Here is a 19,150-nt window from a genome sequence, read left to right on the forward strand (position 1 = left end):
TTCTGAGCTATATCCTTAGTCCTTCTATTATTTTTATTTTTTATTCTTGAACCAACTAATTCTGGCCTTAAACCCACTATGAAGTTCAGACAAGCCTTAAACTCATTACAATCCTGCTTAATTAGGTTCCGAAGTAGCTGAGATTTCTAGACCCATACCAACTGGGCCAGCAGCCATATATTTTTCCTTAAAAATAAATGTTTTCTAAGACAGTTTACTCAGTACTATCCTCTTTTCAAAATGTTTAATTATGTAAAGACAAACTCCGAGAAGGCACATGCCAAAATCTTTGCAGGAGTTTCCTTTGGATATTATGATTATGAATGGTGTAATCATCTTTTTCTCAAACTTATCCAACTCTTCCACAGTGACAGTAACGATGAGTAATAGTGAATGCTACTGAAAACTCCGAAGAGCTCCGAGTGTTCCAGGAATGTGACAGGAGGAAAGCTGAAAGTGAACGAGGGCCCAAGTTTCCTTCTTTCATTACTAGCAGTGACTATTAGAACACAGCCACAGCCTTCTGGGTTTGTCTCACCTCCCCCAAGGACTCACACTGGAAGACCTTCCTTCCCACTACGTTTTCTTCCTTGCCACACTCCAATGTTATTACCTTCCTACTTTAAAGCCTCTCCATAATATTATAAATTAAGCAAGGAAAGAATTTAAATTCTCAGCCTAATGGTGTGCATGTGAGTTACGAATGTTCTCAGTTTAAGTAAATTTTAGTACATAAAGTAGGCCAAATATAAGAGAAATTCTTAACCTATAAACAGGAGAACGATTAGTTTCTCTGGCCTTGTTTGAGATAGTGGGAGTCATTTGATTTAAATGTCTTCACTGAGGATGACTTGGCTGATGAAGTGTCCTACATTTGACCCTCATAAACAGAATTGCTATGGGAGAAACACCTAATCTGGTCTCAGAGTCTGCATTCGTAAGATGAGGTGTATGTTGCTAGCATGGAAAAATCCCTCTTGGTGTTCCAAGAGTCTCTCTTTAGAAGTGTTTTTGTCATTCTAGTAAGTTAAAAAAGAATGCAAAATCATAATTCAATTATACTGCTATTTTTAAGAAGACATACCTGACTTCAGAATAAGACAAAGAAAGGAAACGTTCATGTAATATTTACCATTAGAAAATCACAAATATTAAAGCAGAGAATTCTTGGGAAATGACAAAATGTTATAAATAGGATATGATGAAATGCATGCTGGAATAGCACCTGCCACAAAGCTGTCTTGGTTAAAGGAAAGAGTGTTAAACATTCAATTTTTTTAACTTAAAATAACACCACCACCTTAGATTGCATAATAGGCTAAAATAATTCTTTCTAAGGATATTGGAAATGACTGAGGATAACCAAATAGGAGGATAAAAGGAGACTCCAGATTGAAGTATTTAATTATATCCGGTCATACCTATATTCTTCTATCCATAGGAAAGATGAGTAGTAGCTATTGACATCCTATACAATCAATAATAATTACTATAAACCTTCAAAAAGAATAGACACACAGCTTACATTCCATGTACTGCAGACTTTCCTAAGGAAGAGTAATACTTTTTCCAATATGTTAGAACTCTAGTTAATATTCCATTTGCAGTAATTGATCACTACTGTGAAGGTATCAAGTTTGAGAGCTTTCTGACAAGAGTCATTAAGCATTATCTGGATGTAAGGCAGTCTCTGTTAAGATGTGCCCATTATATAACCTGTTCAAGGCTGAGAATAAGCTTGTGAAGTCCTCCATTGTAGCCATAAATTCACAATGGCAGAAACCCTTCCTCAGAGAATTGTGAGAGGACCAGGTACAACTTCTCTAAAGTGAAAACATTCATTTAATATGCAAATTCTTCAGCATTATCCCACATTTTCTAAGGAATAACTCTCAGGATACAACAAAGTCATATTACAGTTTCTTTATGGCTCCTGTGTGATTTTTGATAGAGTTTACAATCTGAGAGTCATTAGCATATGTCAGAAAGTTATTTACATGATTAACTTACTGCATTATTACAATGCTTTTATTTTCCCAAAATACATCTGTGTATCACGTTACAAACACTGTATCATTTGTTTTGTATATAATCATATACAAAGAGGTTATCTAGCTTTCAACTAGCATAGGTTCATTTCAATCTATGATACATTTTAATCAATGATATCAGGACACTTAAAAATAGACCTCTAGATGCACAATCACATATACATATTACAGGCTGTTTATAGTTTAAAAAATCATATCTTTCAATAAGTTCCAACTAACAGAACAAACATGTTATTGCTTCTACACAAATAGAAGAAGGCTTCCAGGAACTGTTTACAAACGTGAGTACTATGAGTTTTTGTCAAAGGACAGTGAGAGATAACATTAACCACACTCACTGTCATAAGGGAAATTGATTTTAGAAAATTAGAATGCTATTTTGAAAATGTAAGTAGTGTTCATTTAACACTATGAACACATCTAAGCCTGATCTCAAAGCTCTCTGATGGCTCCATTATTCAGCTAGAGAGAGTGCCTCTTGCGAGCTAGGCAACATACTCAGCTGCATAAGCAGAAGGTGTTTTCTCAGTGAGAGTATCTGTATAAATTACTTTGTCATCTCCATGAAGGGTAGAATGCTTTAATTATTAACTTTTTGACAGACTATCTCAATTTTCCAAGTGCTCTTTAATAATCTTCTACAAGTAATTGGGTATTTTAATTATATATAGCTCCTTGTCACTGTTCATCTAAAAAACATTACAAGATTAGTTAAATAAAGATATATCTTGCCTGACTATTTTCCCACATCGTATTCTCATTGTTTTCAAGTAAATTCAACAATGATACAAAGCTAGTCAGTTTTTGCTTCAAATTGGGACCTTTGTTTTTAATCATTCTTTTTCAAACCCCAATAAACAACAGTTTTAACTACCACACTGGCAAACTTCATGCAAAGTCAATCATCTTTTCTTTCTGGTCCAACAGCCCTGAGAAGAGAGGTCTTCAGAGGGGACATTCCCACAGAATTATTCAGCTTCTTATACTTTGGCCCTTTAAAGTCAGTGCACAGACAACATATGCTCACCTGTGTGGGTGGAGCAACCCATTGGGACCCAGTGAATCTGCATGAGGAATGAGAGTTCCAGCCCTGATGCTTATAAACCTGGCTCAGGGCACACATTATAAGTGACCAAGGCAACAATCTTTCCTGATAGACAAAGTGATGTAGAAACCAGCCATGCCTAATTTACAGGATTTTTGTGTATATCAAATGAGATAAAATAAGAAAACATTTTGTAAGGCTAATGTGATTTACAAACACGAAAATGAAAATGTAACTGGACATTGTCTCATTTACAAAAACAAAACAAAACAAAACAAACAAAACAAAACAACCTCTGCCAGTCTCCTGTAGCAATGTGCCCTGTGTTCACTGGCTTAGGTGGTCTTACAGGGTCACTGGAATAACAGTAAATTTATCAGGAGATTAAACAACAACAACAACAAAGAATAGTTTTGGTCTTCTAGGATCCTGTTCCAGGTAAGAAGCAGGATCACTTTGGGGTGGTTGGTAGAGCAAGAGGCATGCTGCCTCAGCATGAAATCCAGAGACACAAAATAGATTTTTTTTCCAGCCACTTTTAGGTCTGTCAGCCCAGTAAGACAATGTCCTACCTCAAACATCACATACTTGATAAGCACTTGCTGACTATTTGGTTTCTGCTTCCTTGGCACTGGTTGGGACAATAATTGTCCAGCAGAGTGTGTGTAAACACCCACATTTTGGTACTGACCTAAATATCTACTTATTGTGAATGAGGAGGTTAAATGAATGGAATTACATAAGGAAGTCAGCTCCCTGTATACATGCTGTCACCATTTTTCTTGGCTTTTCAGGCCTTGTTCAGCAAGGATTAAGGCATCTGTGAGTATAGAATGAGTCCCAAGTCAAACAGATATAAAACACACATGAACACACACACATGCATATAGTCATTGTTGATCACAGTGATCACAGCCTTTGAGTAGCATTACTAAGAAAAGGTGAGTTTATAATCATACAATTTCACTTGTTTTGAAGAAATGCAGAAGTAAGGCTAGGGACCCTATTTAAAGGCAGAGCATTTGCTTGCCTGTTCAAGACACTGGGTTTGATCCTAGCACCAGGATAAAAATCTCAAAAACAAATTATAATTTTATATAAAGGGTTAGTAGTTTGCTTGTATAAAGACTCCTACCTCTACACTTAACATGAAGTTACTTAAAAGCCTCTCTGAAGGTGTTCTTCCTTATGGAAAACTTTCTCCTTTCTCTATTGGAAAGTTTTTTTTTCCTATTTCTTAACAATTCTAGTGTCATGGAGTAGATCCTCATGGTCATGCATACCATCTGAAGAATGCCAGATTCACCAAACTCCATAGAGCATATATGTGAGATCTAGCCTCATGTGTCAACCAAGAAGTTCTTTGACTGAATTGCCCAGATCTTAAAACTCTAGGCTGATGCTGTCATCAGAAGTCTTCTTCACACTTTGGGAAGCATAAGTGAAGAGGTGCTCTGTAGAGTGACTATTCCAACCCTTGTAGCACTCTGTTGACCCTCAGCAGAAATAAACGCAATCTGAATGGGTATAAAGTTTTGCCAGTTGCAGTGCTTCATCAAACAGCCTCTCTTTTCCAATAAGTGGAAACAAATAATTAAAGCGTGGATATTAGGTCTCTATTAGAAATTGCTCACATATTTTAAGAAACCATCTAGCTGTCTCTCAAAAATAGACAATTAAATGGGAGAGCCTGAAAAATGACTACGGTTAAAACACTTGCTGCTTTCTTAGAGGGCACAGTTTTAATTACCACTACCCATATGTTTAAACACAACCATCTATAACTCCAGTTCCATGTGATCTAGTGCTCTCTTCTGGCAGCTGAGGGTGCCCCATGCACAAACATTCAAGCAAAGCACCAATACAAAGAGCAATAAAAGTAAATAGATACATAGATAGATGATAGATAGATAGAAGATAGATAGATAGATAGATAGATAGATAGATAGATAGATAGATAGATAGATAGAAGATAGATAGATAGATAGATGATAGATAGACAGATGATAGATAGATAGATAGATAGAAGATAGATAGATAGATAGATAGATAGATAGATAGATAGATAGATAGATAGATAATAGATAGACAGATGATAGATAGATAGATAGATAGATAGATAGATAGATAGATAGAAGATAGATAGATAGATAGATAGATAGATAGATGATAGATAGACAGATGATAGATAGATAGATAGATAGATAGATAGATAGATAGATAGATAGATAGATAGATAATAGATAAAGGAAGAAAGGAAGGGAAGGAAGGAAGAAAGAAAGAAAGAAAGAAAGAAAGAAAGAAAGAAAGGAAGGAAGGAAGGAAGGAAGGAAGGAAGGAAGGAAGGAAGAAAGAAAGAAAGAAAGAAAGAAAGAAAGAAAGAAAGAAAGAAAGAAAGAAAGAAAGAAAGAAAAGGAAGGGAAGAAGAGAGTAGGGAAGTTTACAGTTGCTGGAAAGTTTCATTTGATTTAGCATGTTAGCTGACTTTGGCATAAACATCAAAGAGACTGCATTAAAAAGAAGTGACTTCAGGCACTCTGGACCAGAAAACACTATTTCCTTCATGAAGTCTCTTTTATTCTGGGTACATCCAGGTGAAGACAGCTTTGTGTTTAAGGACATTTTCAGAGGCTGGGCAAAGACATATGAAATATTTTTTCCTAAACCTCTTTCCTCTGTGCTCTGTCTTCTCCTGCTCAATTTTAAAAAGGCTTAATCTCAAATATGAGTGTGGGTTCAAAAGGTAAAAATGTCCAACAATATACTGCAGCACCCTTGCCAACTCAGTAATGACACAGGATTCTTCATGTAATTCCCACAGTAACAGGGACATACAAGTTCTTGGTGTTTTTAACATGCAATTCTTTTGCTAACCTGTGTCATCCTTTTGGGATGAAGCAGATGAAAGAATGAATTTCCGTTTTGACTGCACCTATAATCAACTAGCAAGTGACAGCATGGGAATGAATCCTGACTTAGCAGACTCCACAGTGGATGGAGGGCTTCAAACCTAACCTCAGCCTTGCTGTCCTTTCTAGAGAAGAAACGGTTTTAAGCTAGCACAGGGTCCATTCTTTACTTGGTAGCTGACATCTGTATTGAAATCCCCAGACTATTTTTTAGGCAGTGGCAATACCAGTAAATGAAATGAAATGAAAATTCTAGAGTAAAATTGAATGAGCAAAAGGATTATTAATGAAAAATATAATTAAGAAATTTATACCTCTAAGCATTAACCATAATTTCTGAATATTGCCCCAACTCATAATCTAGTACCCAAACTAATCAGAACTGAGCTGCAAGAAACGCTCAAATTCCTTACATTGTTGTATAAATCCAGGCAATACAAGGAATAAGATTTGACTTTTAAATTTTTCAAGTTCTCTTAAATAAAATAACATATTTAAGTTAAGATGATCAAAATAGTTTATCTCTATAACCTGCTTTGAGAAATATGTACTTTTATTTAACCGCATAGAGAAGGATCCCATTTTCTCAGGAATATAATCACATAATCTAGCTCATTCCAACTGTTGCCTGTTCATTTTAAAGCATAGCTGTACTTGCAAATTAGTCTATTATCATACCAGATTATCAGCTGGGTAGAGGATGTATTTGCCAAGTGGAATGAAGGTAGTTAAATAAATATTAATAAACATTTTAAATCAATCGCTCCTTTCCACTTGATGTAGTGGCAGATATGGAGATTTGTAAATCTGTCAGAATAAACACATTGCCAAGGGAGCAGGCCCAGGGAAGACTTGTGATTCGTTGAGCAGTTAAGAACTGCAAGGCCTAGGAACACAATCAATGTACGGAAGGAATAATATGCTTGCAGAGAAGTGACTTGTCGTAAATTAGTCCAATTTTAAAATCTAGATAACCTTTATCTGAGCTATTGTGCCACTGGTTATAGGTAAATGAGAAAAACAACAGAAAATGTTCAATTGCTGAAGAGAACCCAAAAGAGTAAGGGTCCTGAATTTTCCAGTGTGTTTGCTTGTATATATCATGTCGGCTTTGTTAACTTGGCTACTCAATAACTTCACTGTACCTCGTTTTTTGGAGTGAGATATCAATAGAAAATAATTGAGAGAGCAGTGAAAACAAATGCACTGCTATTTTGTTACAAGTTTAGAACAGTGCTTGGCATATAATAAGCACCAAGAAACTACTCAAAAAGGGCATATGATAGAATTGGCTATTTCCTATTGTTTTGCATAACCAGAGTTCTTTGTCATCTCTATAATGGAGAGAATTCAGAAGGCAATTCATATTCTATTAAAGTTACGTCCATACTACAAAGCAGAATTAAATTAATTTCTTCTATGAAGTAAGTAAAATTTAATGTATGTTATTAAAAGGAAAATGTTTTGGTTCTAAAAAGATTACTTGGGCAAAAGCTTCATTACTGTCACTACAAATGGTAAAAAATACATTGGGCAAATGCTTCTCTCTAGTGCCTCAGTTCCCATTAACAAATCTCAATGGCATTATGTCCGGTAGTCAACACAATAGATTTTTCATATATTTCTTATACTTGATGATTGGAAGAAACTGCTTGTGATTCAACATCACTTAATCATAAATCTTTTCAGCGCAACTGATGTTCAGTTATAATACTCTGAAACTAGTGCTGTAACATGATTTTGAAATGTTATTTATCAGTCTCTTTCCACTTTACTTCTTTCTCTTTGATAACAATGTATGATTAGCTAGAATTCCTGAAATGCAGATATAAATTTCCCATTTATTTTCACTTGAAATTCTTGAAGGTGAAAACCTGAGCCACCAACCAGGCAGCATGCACTAGCTGATATGAGGCCCCTAACACGTGTACAGCAGAGGACTGTTGGGTCTGGACTCAGAGAAGATGCACCTAACCCTCAAGAGACCTGAGGCGCCAGGGAGTAGGGAGGTCCAGTGTGATGGGCGTGGGAGGTGGGGACATCCTGTTGGTGACTGGGAGGTGAGACAGAGGAGGTATCAGATATGGAAAATCAGAGGGTGGACTAGGAGAGGGATAAAGTCTGAGCTGTAAATGATAAATGAGTAAAAGAAAAAAAAACCCTTGCTCTGTGTTGTACATAAAATGTATTGAAGTATCATTTGTTATGGTATCCAACAAATATATACTTTTAAATGTACCAAAAAATAAGATTACATATATATTGGAAATTAGACACACACACACACACACACACACACACACACACGGAAATTGTTAGTAATCGTAGCAGTCAGCTATGTAGGAGTTTAATATTAGTTCCTTGACTAATATTAAACAATCTTTTGATAATTGAAATGGAGAGTAATGACTGGACATAGTTCAGGGGTTCTACAATGACATACATAGCAGTATTCAAAGCTCTGCCTTATCATACGTGTCATGGAAAAAACAAAAGAAAAATGTCTGCTTATTAATTAAGTGGCAATGAAAAGAAAATCATCTCTCTGAATGTGTTTCTTTGTCAGCAAATAATGACCATTCACCCTGACAAGGTTGCACTGATGATGAAATGAGAAACTTTATGGTAAGGCACTATTGGGATATGCGCTTTCAAAGATAGTTGTTTTCACTCCATTCTGTCAAAACTTGAAGGATGCAGTGTGGATAATTAATGCTCAAAATTCTAATATTTTGGAATATTTTAAAAGACTATTAAAGGTTTCTCTCCAAAGTGATATTTTATAACTTGTGTAGACAAGAATGAGCCAAGATGAAGATCAAGTGGACAAGAAAGGTGTTTATTTTCAGACTTCCCTTGAGATAGGAGCTATGGGGATATCACTAGGGAAATGAACCCTGAGCCTGAATGAGTCCCATGGCTGGACTTCTAAGCACCTAGGTATGTCACCACCTGAGCAAATCTTGGTGTTGTCAGATTATTTTTAAAATCTGAATTCATTATTCATTTACAATCATTGCAATAACGTTTACTGTCAACCTTTGACAGGCATCATGTCTCAAAGCATGCATGGGAGGGGTTCCTTAGAATAAGCTCGTCTCTTACATGACTGTGAGGAAATACTTTGATAGGTTAATCGAAATAGGGAGGCACACCCGAATAGTGAACAGCACTCTTCAAGGCTTGAGTCCTGGACTGCAAAAGAAAAAAAAAAGAAAAAAAAAAGAAAAAAGAAAGAAATAAAGAAAGAAAGAAAGAGAGGGAGGGAGGGAGGGAGGGAGGGAGGGAGGGAGGGAGGAAGGAAGGAAGGAAGGAAGGAAGGAAGGAAGGAAGGAAGGAAGGAAGAAAGAATAAAGCAAAGTTGGCTGAGCACCAGCATCCAGTGTGGATGTAACTGGTTCAACCTCTTAATCTACTCTGGCCAGGAATCTTTGCTATGATGAACTTTTTCTCAAACTGTAAGCCCTGTCCCATGAGTTGCAATTGTCAGGGTATTTCATCATAGCAACAGAAAAAGTAGGGCAAGCATGCCTAGAATCAATAAAACTCTTCAAAAGACAAGCAGAGCATGAAGAATTAAAAAGATTCTTATGTTGTTGACACTGAGAATATACCATTATGGAGCTCTTTGACAAGCAGTCTTATAGTCTTTTGATTGACTAAACAATAAAAGCAAGCTGTATGCTGCTGAGATTGTTAACATATTAAAATATGTGCTTTTCATAAAAGAGAAATACAAGGTATAGCAATATTTGGGTCTCTGATGGCTAACTATTAGTGTAGGTAAAAGTAGAGGGAGGGTGGCTAGTCACTTTTCTATACAAGAAATGATGTAATCCATTCTGAGAGATATGCCTAATCTTAGTTAAACACCTAAGCTTAAAGCTCTGATGATCAACTAAACAGGTAAAAGTGTAAATGAACTAGACCAGGTCTGCCCATGACCTCCCAAGAGCTTCAAGGAAACATATTTGACATGGAGGAAGATGCATTGAAAGACATGGATTCAACCTCCATTTTCCCTATTTGCATGACCCTGTCGATCTGGTCCACTCAAGCTACTTAGATCTCTGTTGTCACAATGTTAAGTGAGAAGTGATGTTCTCATCCGACCTTAGAGTTGAAAGAGGCTAACGTTTAAAGAAATAGTCAATTCCAGAGGTCATTCAGTTCATACCTGGCAGGCTCAGGCCTAGAACTCAGTCAGTTGATTGCCTTTATGCACAGCGACTATTTACTAGGCTCTTAATTGTGAAATAGTATAATCTTCTAGAGTTTGCATAGGATAAAGTTCGTGATCTTATTTGTTGTTCCTGGTGTTGTAATTTATTGTATTTTCATTTCATAAGTTAACAAAAAACAGCTTTGTAAATTTATACGATTCCTGTAAGTGGCAATGGCTAAATTTCCCCACGAATCTCGTTCTGAGGATTATCACCACCAGACTGAGCTGCCTATCTCACATCAGTGTTCATTTCAACCAATGAATCTTCCATCTTAAGTACGCCTATAAAACAAGTCCAGTGTGTATCTGAAAAATAAAACTTGTGTTTATGCTACAAGAAATAAAAGCATCAACTTGACAAAGGGGAATTGTGCAAAGAAATCTTCCTGGAATATTAATATTTAAGGCAATAGAAGATAGTGGTGATAAAATTCAGTTTCATACTTTTATTTGACCATTTTATGGTGTAGTCCAGATGACTACTACATATGGATAAACTTTGTAGGATTTTGTTTATCATTGTGTTTGGAGATTACCTGTTTTCTAAGAGAAATTATATTTATTTTTCTAAAGATTGATATTTTCTGAAAGTATGGACTTTTAGAGCTAAGGTATAAACATGATGATTGGACTTTAAGTGCTCTGGCTCCTCCTAGCTGGCCCCTCCCCCCCCATATATTCCCTTACACTGTAGCCCTTAATGGTACCTGGTACACAAACAAACATAGATACTTTTTCATTTATGGCATATGTACTCAGCAAATAGGTAAACAATCTAAAGCATAAATATATTACTCTTTTGGGACAAACTCAAAATTTCTCTAGGCTGTCAGGATTATTTAGAACATAAATGTTTCAAAAATGTGTTTCAACACTATTCACTGACCATCTTCTTCAGAACATATCAGTGATGTCTTTGCTTACAATGTCAACAGCCCAAGTGTGGAGTAACAAAACCTGTTCCAAACATTCAGAGTTAAATGTCTCCAGTCACCTATAGTAATCAATAACCAGAGCGATCTTCACCCAGGCAGAACATAGTGAAGATTTGCTAATCAATTCTCTTGGTTGTGATCGAAAATAAGTCAGAAAGTTTCTATCAACAAGCATGTTACAGTCCACAACAGAGTTATTGATGACACCAGTGGGGCACCAACTGAGTGTGTCTACATGCAGCACACAGAGGTGTTAAGATAGACTAGACACAAAACTGGTGGCTGGATTATTCATAATGAATTCTACTCCAAAAGACCCCATGAAGCCACATGGAGAACACTCTCTACCTCTGAGATCATACAATCACTTTGGGCTATGGGGTCACAAATCTCTGACTGTAATCTCTTTTTCACTCTGATCAGAGATTGGCTCTATTTCTTGGCCCATCTTTGACACGACATGTCTCAGTAGCCTCGCACACACACACACACACACACACACACACACACACACAAAAGATATTTAAGCTCCCTTTAGAACTTTGTCATATGCCTTGAAAGTACTTTGGAAGAATATGTTACAAATTCCAGCTATGAATTTTATCTTTATTTAATGTCATTGAGTTCCCTTAAACACAAACCTAGCTTTAAAATTCGTTCACTTCTCCCCTTGAAGAAACCATTTTGCTCTTTAATAGTATAAGCTCATCACAGTAATATAATTTCCAGAGTTCATATTTGCGGGAAGAGATGAACTGACTTTAGTTGCTAAGATCTGTGAATGTTTTCTCCTTTCTGTATCTTCTGAAAATATTGAGAGGCTTTAAGCTAATTTTCTAAAGTATGCAGAACATTGGTGCTTAGGAATGCTGGGAGCTGAGCAGGGAACCTGAGCATAGCACTGACATCATTCTCTGCTCCACACATATGGCACAGCACAAAAGCAGTACTGGCTGAGCACACGGGTCTATTCTGGACTCCAGTTGGCTTTAATTATAAGCAGCCTTGCTTCTTATCATTTACAGTTACATAGTTCTCCACTGACTTAACTAAAAAAAAAAAAATTTATACAGAAGTTGTTTCACCATCTATGTTTTTAAATTCATACAAAATTGGGGAGGGGAGAGGCAGAAACTGTCTCCAAATCTGCTTCTCATATATATGCACTTAAGAAAATCCTCACCACAATCTTTGCAATTGGGTCAGCTTACACAAAGACATGTGTGGTAGACATGAGCTCCCTCTGCACCCGCAAACCTTGTAAGTGACACCTCATAATAGTGCAAATGAAGCATAGCATGAAAAAACATGAAGAAGAATGAACCTGGATCCAGCAGTTTCTAAAACATAAGAGACTAAATTTTCTCCCTTAGAATATGCTACCCAAGCTTTCCTTTCCTTACATACACTTAACATATATGTACGTACTCCTTATTAAAAAACAAACAGTCTTATGCTTCTCGGAAACTCTAAGACAACCAAACAGGCTCATGTATTTATCCACACATGCACATTTGCAAGAGTCACAGATTTTAAATGAAGCCTCCTTTTTAACTTGCCTTCATTTCCTAGTAGGAATTCATCACACTGTCATTTACCTTTTTGCTTTGCTTTCTCTCTCATCCATTAGGCTCAGCAATTCTTTCCTTGTGAGCCCTTTGTCCTAATAATTAGCTAAATATTCATCAAGCTTATTGACCCAACAAATTCGACTTCACCTCTTTCTATTAGGTTTCTCTCAAGCTCCCACCCTACGAGCCCTGCTCTGGGGCCCTCTGCTCTCCTTGCACACCCTGGTTTCGGAGTGCACCACCCTCAGACACCGATTTTTTCAGCCTAATGTTCTTAGCTTGCTCTCTATAGAATTGTCTCTTTTCTAGAGAAGGGAGGGGAGACATGTGAAAACTTCACACCTGTATTTTATTTAGGACCTTAAATTCTGACTGGTGAGTATGTAGGAATGGAGGGAGGTTTTACAAACAAATGTGGCCACATAAATAGCATTCTCTGAAAGAAAGAAAGTTCTCTGACCCTAAAGAATAATGCCTACTGTGGCCCATTCACTGTCTCTACCTGCCCATCTTGATTTCTCCTTTTCAATGATAGATGAGCCTGATTTTTCATTCACATACAGACAATCAGTCTATTCTGGAGGGAAATAAATGTTACCAAAGACCAGCAGAGGGCATCTGCCTGGGGTAGAAGCTACATTTGTAAAGGAGTGTCAAATTGCTACAGGGGCCCTTTTTGTCCTGTCACCTCCACAAGCCCTGTCCACATTCTCAGACCTTACCACTGGGTCACTCTGCAGAGTCAGACCCACAAGAAACTTATGTGCATATGAGATAATTAGCTCATAGCGCCCCACTGCTACAATTAGCCATCCCACACCCTCACATACCCCCATCTGGTACACCACTCCCACCCACCCACGCTCTGTCTGGCCCTCCTGTGCCCTGGCTCTCCTTCCTCCCACAGGAGTGGTATAATTCTGCACAAAGGCAGAGCAGTGGTTGAGGGCTACACTCAGGTAAGGTAGCAGTATGCTCCCCAGAATCTAGGGAGTCAGAGGGAAGAGCACCTGGAACTCTATGGTTTCCCAGGGATCTGCCCTCTGATATTATAGAAAGCCCTGGTTCGGGTTTTACTAGGTGTCTCTAAAGGAATTCCTTCAAGAACCAGGTGAGGTAAACAATCAATTATTTGGAGCCAATGTAAAGTGTGTCACTATTCCACTCCCAGTGAGGGGTTGCCAGGGTGACCTGTCTCTGTTCATTAGATCATGCTGTAGCTTTTCATGCCTAGCCCACAGGAGTCCCGAGGTAGGAAGTCTATCCCAGGAGAAGGGCCCGACATCATAGTACTAACAGTTGCCCCTGGGAGGGGAAATACATGAGAGGGAGTAGAGGATCCAAGGAGCAGAGTCTCAAAGGTGAATTGACTGCAAGAAAGAAATGGAAGAACAGCCAAAGAAAGTGATCACAGCGTCCAGCCTGCTGGGTAAATGAGTAGGTCTTACACTCAGAAGAGACAAAGAAAAAAGCCTCACAGGCACTGAGAAAGGGGGGGGGGGCGGGAAACCTGGCTGATTTTGTTATTTTATTTTTGGCAATTCGGTGAATCTGATATAGCTTTCATCTAAACATAAGAGGATACTGGCTCACAAGGCATTTCTCTACACTCAGATCTTCCCTAACAAACTGGAAAATAGGTCCCTTTTCCTGAAATTTCTCTTCTTCCAGGCAGAACTCCTGGCTTAGTCCAGGAAGCCTGCACTCCATGGAAAGAATTGCACAGAGGAGGGAGCTAGACTGGCGGTGTTCAGGAGACCAATCTTCAGGGAGATGGGGGTCTGTGAAGTCTCAGACCACTCCCATTGCATCTAGAGAATAATTCGGCCGTGTGTGTGTGTGTGTGTGTGTGTGTGTGTGTGTGTGTGTGTGTGTGTGTGTGTGTGTGTGTGGTGGAGAAAGGATGGTTTCCAGGAGGAGCTCTGTGTCCAGTAGGGACTGACGAAGATCAGAGAGGGTAGGTAGCTCACTGTACTGCTGCCTTATCCAAGTAAGACACACGTGGGGTAAGAGGGAATGGCCTCCTGTTGAGTGGGTGCCTAGTCCCGGGACCTCTTTCCTGGCACTGCAGTCTGGAAGCAGCGCTTTGGAGAGATGCACAGGTTCGAATGCTCACTGCTCGGGCCAGGAAAGATGGTCTGGAGGTGGGGCAGCGCTGCACAGACAAAAGGTTCTGCAGAGCCCTCATCTCTCTCCCTCAGTTACCTCTGTGGAGCGCGGCGCCCCATCTGGCCACTGAGTGACCTTCTGGCGAGAGACACCCCCTTTCAGCGGGGCCAGGCTCCCTGCCCAGGCTGGTCCTGTATTAGATGCCCACATCTCCCGGCACCTCGGCAAGGCACGCCCCTCCCACCCCTCACCACAAACACCCGCGCTGCCTTCACCCATCCCTTTCTATTGTCTTCAAAGAGATAAGTGGCTCCCAACAAGCACACCTAAATGCACCTCCCTTTTCTCTGGCTCCCACATCTTAGAGCCTTAAGGGCCGAGACGCCGCGATCAAGTGCAGGGTTGAAGAGGGGAAGCAAGAGGATAACCCGCAAGAACTTGGCATTGCAGACCCACCGTGTCCGCCTCGCAAGGATGCTGGTGACCTGTAGATTGCAATAGGCACTGAATGATGCTTGCTGCTGCCATGGAAATGGTGGATGTGGTGCGCTCCCAAACTGGATGCCCCCCAGGCCACTCCTAGGAGGCCGCTGAGGGTGAGCGGGACTATCCAGATCAGGGCCAGGCGCCCCCCTGCGCCGCCGCCACTGCCGCCCCCGGGCGATCCCAGATCGGCGCCGCACCGAAGCATCCTCTGGTACATGGCGGGGCGCCCGCCAAGGGGCAGCCGCCGCGGGAGGCAAAGTTTGGGGCACAAGAAGAGAAGAGGAAGCCGGGGATCGGGCGGCTCGCGGTTGGCTGCTGGATTGGCCGCCTTACCGCGCCAGGGCAGCCATCCTCTCCCTCCTTCGGACAGTCTTCTCAGGGTCCTGGAGTCTGCAGTGCCCTACAACAGTACCCCAAACAATCCGAAACATAGCCGAGGTGAATGTAGCTGGCCGGAGGACTTGTCCGGAAAAGCAGACCCGAAGAACAGCAAGCGCAGAAAGGGTGGCTGCTTCCAGGTTTGCAGGGCTCCAGGTTCTCCAGAGATACTCCCCAAGAGTTTCGGGCGAGAGTGTGTGCCGGGGTTGGGGAGCCTGGAAATTGTTTAAAGCTCCTCCCGGAGGGTCTTCACTTCTACATGACAGCCATCCACCGGGAATCCACTAGGTAAATCCATTTAGCATTGTGCGCGGGGAACTGGGAGACCACTTCGCCGGTCCAGCCTCCTTTCAGGAAAGAAGCAGACCCCATGGACGCAAGGCACCCTGTCCCTCCATTCAGCCCTGGCCAGCTCTCCAGCTCCCGCCAGCCTCACCCGGGCAGCGCGCAGAGCAGCGGCGCGCATCGCCTGCTCCAGAGGCAATCTCCGAGTCCGCCGCCTCCTGACACTACGCCCGACGATGGGTTCAGAGGGAAGTGGGCACCCTCGTGAAGACAGCAGGGATCGAACTGGGGAAAGCGAGCGGAGGAAAAGCAGGGGCAGATGAAAGAGCGGAAGAGGAGAAAATTTTAAAAAAAGAAAAGAAAAAGAAAGAAAGAAAAGGAAAGAAAAATAGAAAGAAAAAATAAATAAAAGAACTGAAAAACCACACACGCTGGTGAAGCAAGGGGCTCTATGCAAATCTGCAGTCTCCAAACAGCAAATCACCGAAGCTCGGATGCAATGCAGAGGACGAGCCTATGTAAGGAGGGAGGCTGGTCTAGCTTTCCGAAAAAAACCCGCCCGCTTTGCCTCTCCCTGGCATTCTCCACACATCATAGAGGCACGTGGACGCGATGCGGGAAACACCTAAAAGGCAACGCTCCCTTCTCAGCCAGGTGATCCTTCCCTCTGAATCACTTGGGCAAAAAGCACTGTCCCCTACCCCTCTGCATAAAAGTAACCAGTGTCTTTAGAGCTCTTAAAAGGGAAGGAATTCTGCTTTTTTTTATTGGGCCAAACTTGTTCTACCGGGTGTTCAAAACCAAACTGCTAAAAAAGGCTTGACACCGTCCACTCAGCGTCAGTTCCGTTGATCTGCTTACTGCTCACATTATTTATAACAAAGAGCCCTCCTTCCCATTACAACACTGTGACTCCTAGGAACCAGTGTAAGTCAGGGGAACTGAAAGTCTAGGAAGGCAACAGGATGAGCAGCCAAGGAAGAGGTAGAAGAGGGAAGCAGGGAACAAAAGAGGGTGAGAAGAGAAAGAGAAGTGATGTGAATTAACTGTCTTTCAGTAAATAAATTGGGATATCAAAGAATTCTTGAGATATGGACTTGTCCCTCTGTGATCTCTCCTCTTCTAATGACGGGTTCTCACCCAATTTCATAAGGGAAATAGAATCAGGGCCAAACATTCTAAGACCTACTGTCCCCAACAACAACAACAACAACAACAACAATGACGAGGACGATGACATTTCCATGAAACTGAACATCTTTCTGGAAAGCTTTGTGTCCCCAGTGGGGGGGGGGGGTGAGGGACAGGGGAAAAAAGCCTGCCTATCATTCTAGATCATACACTGTTCATGTAACCAGACAGGTGGCCACCTTCGGATTAAGATCGGGGGCTATACCTGAAATATTGCCCAGTATTTCAACGAATGACGGGGGCAGCAGTGCGCCCCCTAGAGTGAGAGTCTTGCAGTTATTTCTGTTGCAGTAGAAATCCACATACCTCTGAAATCATAGCCTGTCATACACTTTTCACTCTATGTATAATATGCAGCAAAAATATGAGAGCCTGTGTTTTATTAAAATATTGTTAATTAATGCTATATTAAGACAGGATATCATATAGTGTTGGCTGGGCTTGAACCCCAAATTCTCCTACCCATTTTTCATAAGCACTGGGATTATAGGAATGAGTTAGCATACTTGATGTGAACTCTCATACCCAACTTTCTCCTTGAAAGTTATTCTGAGAGGATTTGATTCAAATCAGCTCCTTATTCACGTGGCCATTTGAATTTGTATATTGGATGCTAGCTTACAAACAGGTAAGTTTGTCAATCAATCTATAAACAAAACCAGGGGTTCCATATCAAAAACATGGCAATCCATCATTACCCCTTTCTCCCTCAAACCTTATTTTATTTTACTGGAAATATAGTTCTTCAGAACTTCATTATTCTATGTAAAAACATTGTTTCTCCGTTACCCAGAAAGGCTGAAATATCAACCAAACAGAACCTGCATCTCCTAAGGTATGCTGCCTGCTTATATCCTTGCGTTTTGTCAAGTATGAATGTTAATTCCTATGAAGAGTCATCTTTATATGTATTATATAAAGTACAGCTCCAAGAGAATGAAGAAAATCATCCTCAGAATATGTTCTTAAGACTATAGGTCCAGGGATGGAGGAGATAGTTGTGTGGAGGAAAGGATCTGCAGTGAACGACCAACAACCAAGGCTAGGATCACCAGAACCCCCATACAACCCAGAGAGCACTTCAGGCATCTGTGACCCCAGTGTCCCCATAGAGAGACTGGAGGTGGTGACAGGAGACTGCAGAAGCAGGAATGTCACTTAAACCAGCTTACACAGCAACAAGAGATCTTGTCTCAAACGACATACAAAGAGGGCAGGCACCCATAATTCATGGTCCTGTGACCTTCACACATGACCTCCACCCCCACATCCATTAACACGTATACACACATGTGGGGTGCTGCTTATTCTGAATGTCTGTACGGAAAGAGAGGAGAAGACTGGCTTAGGTGACAGAAAAGCTGTTGTGCTTTCTTGGAAACATCTTTCACTAGTTATGTCACATTGCTTTCCTGGCCTCTCTCTGAAGCATCATGGGTTCATTCATAGACTAGTCCCCTCTTATCTTTCCTAACAATCACGTGAGGCAGAAAAGATATAATGCACTATTTCATGTTAGAGTGCTTCTTAAAAATCCAGTTCTCCGTGCATTTGAGGCAGGATACATCTTTTCCCATGCAGGTCTAAGCTGCATGGGCTGATTAATGTACCCAATACCTTATACCCTGTCAATCAGCAAGAAATGAAGTCTATTTTTTTCCAGTACTCCATAGATGGTGTAATTTGTCCTTTCCTTTCCAACTAGATCCCCAAAAGGGACAGGACCTACATCTTCCTTTGTACTCCCTCTAGTGCCCAACATATGTGAAACATAGGTAATCTCAAACACACTAAGTTCTTATTATTTTCTATAGTTATGGCCCATAACCATGGCCGCGATTATGGTCACCGTGAACACTGAAACAGCACATACTGAGTCATTGCTGTTTGAGAAATGTCGGGTTAGGTTCTTCTGAACCCAAGTTACATCATTTTGAGTCACTAGTTAGCAACTTTTTTGTGGTT

At 40.4% G+C, this 19,150-nt stretch overlaps 1 protein-coding gene across 42 annotated transcripts in view; it reads right to left on the reverse strand.

Annotated features, from left to right (window-relative positions):
* Positions 1 to 19,150, reverse strand: part of Nrxn1 (neurexin I) — a 1,059,516-nt gene that overhangs the window by 405,861 nt on the left and 634,505 nt on the right. For 4 of the 42 annotated variants that reach the window (NM_001346961.1, NM_001346960.1, NM_001346958.1 and 1 more), the window contains exon 1: positions 15,302 to 16,376. The exons of the other annotated variants lie outside the window; for them this stretch is intronic. In NM_001346961.1, coding sequence (NP_001333890.1) covers positions 15,302 to 15,548 — 247 coding nt within the window. In that variant the 5' untranslated portion in view covers positions 15,549 to 16,376. Of the gene's footprint in view, positions 1 to 15,301; positions 16,377 to 19,150 lie in introns of those variants that run through there. 42 annotated transcript variants of the gene reach the window in all.

This window comes from Mus musculus, chromosome 17 (assembly GCF_000001635.26).
Source record: "Mus musculus strain C57BL/6J chromosome 17, GRCm38.p6 C57BL/6J".
In the NCBI taxonomy this organism is placed as follows: Eukaryota; Metazoa; Chordata; class Mammalia; order Rodentia; family Muridae; genus Mus; species Mus musculus.